This window comes from Nothoprocta perdicaria, unplaced genomic scaffold (genome assembly GCF_003342845.1).
Source record: "Nothoprocta perdicaria isolate Ctin4 unplaced genomic scaffold, notPer1 scaffold_103, whole genome shotgun sequence".
Lineage (NCBI taxonomy): Eukaryota > Metazoa > Chordata > Aves > Tinamiformes > Tinamidae > Nothoprocta > Nothoprocta perdicaria.
In genome coordinates this window covers 2,739,728-2,742,606 of record NW_020454128.1, presented here as the reverse complement: position 1 = coordinate 2,742,606, position 2,879 = coordinate 2,739,728, and the positions used below count along the sequence as shown (strand labels likewise).

The 2,879-nt window shown below is 69.2% G+C and overlaps 1 protein-coding gene across 1 annotated transcript in view; it reads left to right on the top strand.

Annotated features, from left to right (window-relative positions):
- USP39 (ubiquitin specific peptidase 39) overlaps positions 1–2,767 on the top strand; it is a 7,684-nt gene extending 4,917 nt beyond the window's left edge. The window contains exons 5-16 of the mRNA XM_026042733.1: positions 125–194; positions 268–362; positions 437–573; positions 861–1,013; positions 1,099–1,324; positions 1,403–1,480; positions 1,644–1,711; positions 1,786–1,974; positions 2,059–2,201; positions 2,297–2,432; positions 2,516–2,602; positions 2,692–2,767. Coding sequence (XP_025898518.1) covers positions 125–194; positions 268–362; positions 437–573; positions 861–1,013; positions 1,099–1,324; positions 1,403–1,480; positions 1,644–1,711; positions 1,786–1,974; positions 2,059–2,201; positions 2,297–2,432; positions 2,516–2,602; positions 2,692–2,739 — 1,430 coding nt within the window. The 3' untranslated portion in view covers positions 2,740–2,767. The remainder of the gene's footprint in view (positions 1–124; positions 195–267; positions 363–436; positions 574–860; positions 1,014–1,098; positions 1,325–1,402; positions 1,481–1,643; positions 1,712–1,785; positions 1,975–2,058; positions 2,202–2,296; positions 2,433–2,515; positions 2,603–2,691) is intronic.
- Positions 2,768–2,879: the final 112 nt, after the last annotated feature.

Genomic DNA, 2,879 nt, shown 5'->3' with positions numbered 1-2,879 from the left:
GCGGGCGTCCCGGTTGTGGGGGCATTGCCCTGGGTGCGGGTGACCCTGTGGGCCCCGGGGGCGTTTCGGGGAGGCCCCGGTGGCGCCGGTCGCGCCCCGGTGTCACCCCCCGCGCCCCCCGCAGTGCGTTACGGCCGCTTCGACCCCGAGGACCAGCGGAGCCGCCACTGCCCCTACYTGGACACCATCAACAAGTGAGCGGGGCCGGGGGTCCGCGGCGCCCCGCGCGGGCCGCCCGCCCACCCTCACACCGTCCCCGTCACGCAGGAGCGTGCTGGACTTCGACTTCGAGAAGCTCTGCTCCATCTCGCTGTCGCACATCAACGTCTACGCCTGCCTCGTGTGCGGAAAGTACTTCCAGGGTGAGCGCGGCGCGGGGCGCGCGCGCTGCCGGTGCCGGCGCCGCCCGCCTGACGCCCCCGCTCCCGCCGCGCAGGCCGCGGGCTCAGGTCGCACGCCTACATCCACAGCGTGCAGTGCAGCCACCACGTCTTCCTCAACCTGCACACGCTCAAGTTCTACTGCCTGCCCGACAACTACGAGATCATCGACTCGTCGCTCGAGGACATCACGGTGCGCGGGGACGCTGCCGCCCRCCGCACCGGGGGCCGTCCCCGAGCCTGGGGGGGATGTTGGAGGCCGCGGGGTTTTGTGGGGTGCCCCGGAGTTTGTGCTGGGTTCATGCTCGCATAAAAAGCAGCAGGGTGTCCCAGAGAAGATGAAGGTTTCCCAAGTCTTCCCCCTGCAGTAGTTCTGCTGGGATGTGTGGAAACGTGTCTGCGGGGGGATCTCCGTCCCTGGAAAGCTTGGGCCTTTTTTTGACTTCAGTTTTGATACCATTTCCACCTCTGCTCCCTCAGTACGTGCTGAAACCCACCTTCACCAAGCAGCAGATCGCCAACCTGGACAAGCAGGCCAAGCTGTCGCGGGCGTACGATGGCACCACGTACCTGCCGGGCATCGTGGGGCTCAACAACATCAAGGCCAACGACTACGCCAACGCCGTGCTGCAGGTCGGGCCCGGGGCGGCGCGGCGGGTCCCTCGGACGGCACGTGSAGGCAGAGCCGCCTCCCTAACGGCCGCCCGCGGGCGCCCAGGCCCTCTCCAACGTGCCGCCGCTGAGGAATTACTTCCTGGAGGAGGACAACTACAGGGGCATCAAGCGGCCGCCGGGGGACATCATGTTCCTGCTGGTGCAGCGCTTCGGGGAGCTCATGCGCAAGCTCTGGAACCCGCGCAACTTCAAGGCGCACGTGTCGCCCCACGAGATGCTGCAGGCCGTGGTGCTCTGCAGCAAGAAGAACTTCCAGATCACCAAGCAGGGTGCGGGGCCGGGGCGGCGCGGGCGGCGCGTGGCCCGCGGGTGGACGTGACGGCGTCCGGGGTCGCCTCTCCTTGCAGGCGACGGGGTCGACTTTCTCTCCTGGTTCCTGAACGCGCTGCACTCGGCGCTGGGCAGCACCAAGAAGAAGAAGAAGAGTGAGTTGGGGGTGCTGAGGGAAGGAGGCGGCCCCCGTGTCCCCGGGGGACACTTGTCCCCTGCCCTGCCCCGTCGCGGGGGGCAGCAGAGGGCTGCCAGGCCCTGCGGGCTCTGCGCGCCCCGTGCCCAGCCTGTCCCGCCGCCTCTCTCCCGTGTCCCCAGCCATCGTCACCGACGTCTTCCAGGGCTCCATGCGCATCTTCACCAAGAAGCTGCCGCACCCGGACCTGGTGAGCGCGCGGGGGGACACGGGGGACGTGGCGGGACGCGCCGGGGACGCGGGGCCTGAGCCTGCCGCCCGCAGCCGGCCGAGGAGAAGGCGCAGCTGCTGCTCAACGCCGAGTACCAGGAGACCATGGTGGAGTCCACGTTCATGTACCTGACGCTGGACCTGCCCACGGCGCCGCTCTACAAGGACGAGAAGGAGCAGCTCATCATCCCGCAGGTGCCGCTCTTCAGCATCCTCGCCAAGTTCAACGGCGTCACCGAGAAGGTGAGGGCGGCGCGGGCGCTGCCACCGCTCCCGAGGCACGGGCGGCCACCAGGCCACCGCACGCACCTCTCCCTTCGTCCCCAGGAGTACAAGACCTACAAGGAGAACTTCCTGAAGCGCTTCCAGCTCACCAGGCTGCCCCCCTACCTCATCTTCTGCATCAAGCGCTTCACCAAGAACAACTTCTTCGTGGAGAAGAACCCGACCATCGTCAACTTCCCCATCACGTAAGCGCCGCCCCGGGCGGCAGCTCCCTGCCCGGCTTTGCCCCCGGCYGCCGTGCCCGTCGCGGTGACGCCGGGGCCGCCCGTCCCCTCGGCAGCAACGTGGACCTGCGCGAGTACCTGTCGGAGGAGGTGCAGGCCGCGCACAGCCACACCACGTACGACCTCATCGCCAACATCGTGCACGACGGGAAGCCCTCCGAGGGCTCCTACCGCATCCACGTGCTGCACCACGTGAGTGGCACCGCGYCACCCGCCGCGCCACCCGCCCTGTCGCCCCCCGCGTCGCCCCCCGTGTCACCCCCGTCCCCTCACAGGGCACCGGCAAGTGGTACGAGCTGCAGGACCTGCAGGTGACCGACATCCTGCCGCAGATGATCACGCTCTCCGAGGCCTATATCCAGGTGAGGGCCCCCGGGGCCACCTCTCGGCCCCGTCCCCTCRTCCCGCGCTGTCCCCAGCCGCCCCCACGGCTCCCTCTGCTCCCCCGCAGATCTGGAAGCGGCGCGAGGAGGACGAGACCAACCAGCAGGGAGCCTGAGCTGGCCCCCGTGCCCGCCGGCCCCGTGCCCGCCGGCCCCCGTGCCCGCCACCCCCATTAAAGGACTCTCCCCGAGTGGGTTTCTAAGCGCTCGTTGGCACCCGCCTTTATTTGCGTCCTGCGGCGCGGGCAGGGGACAG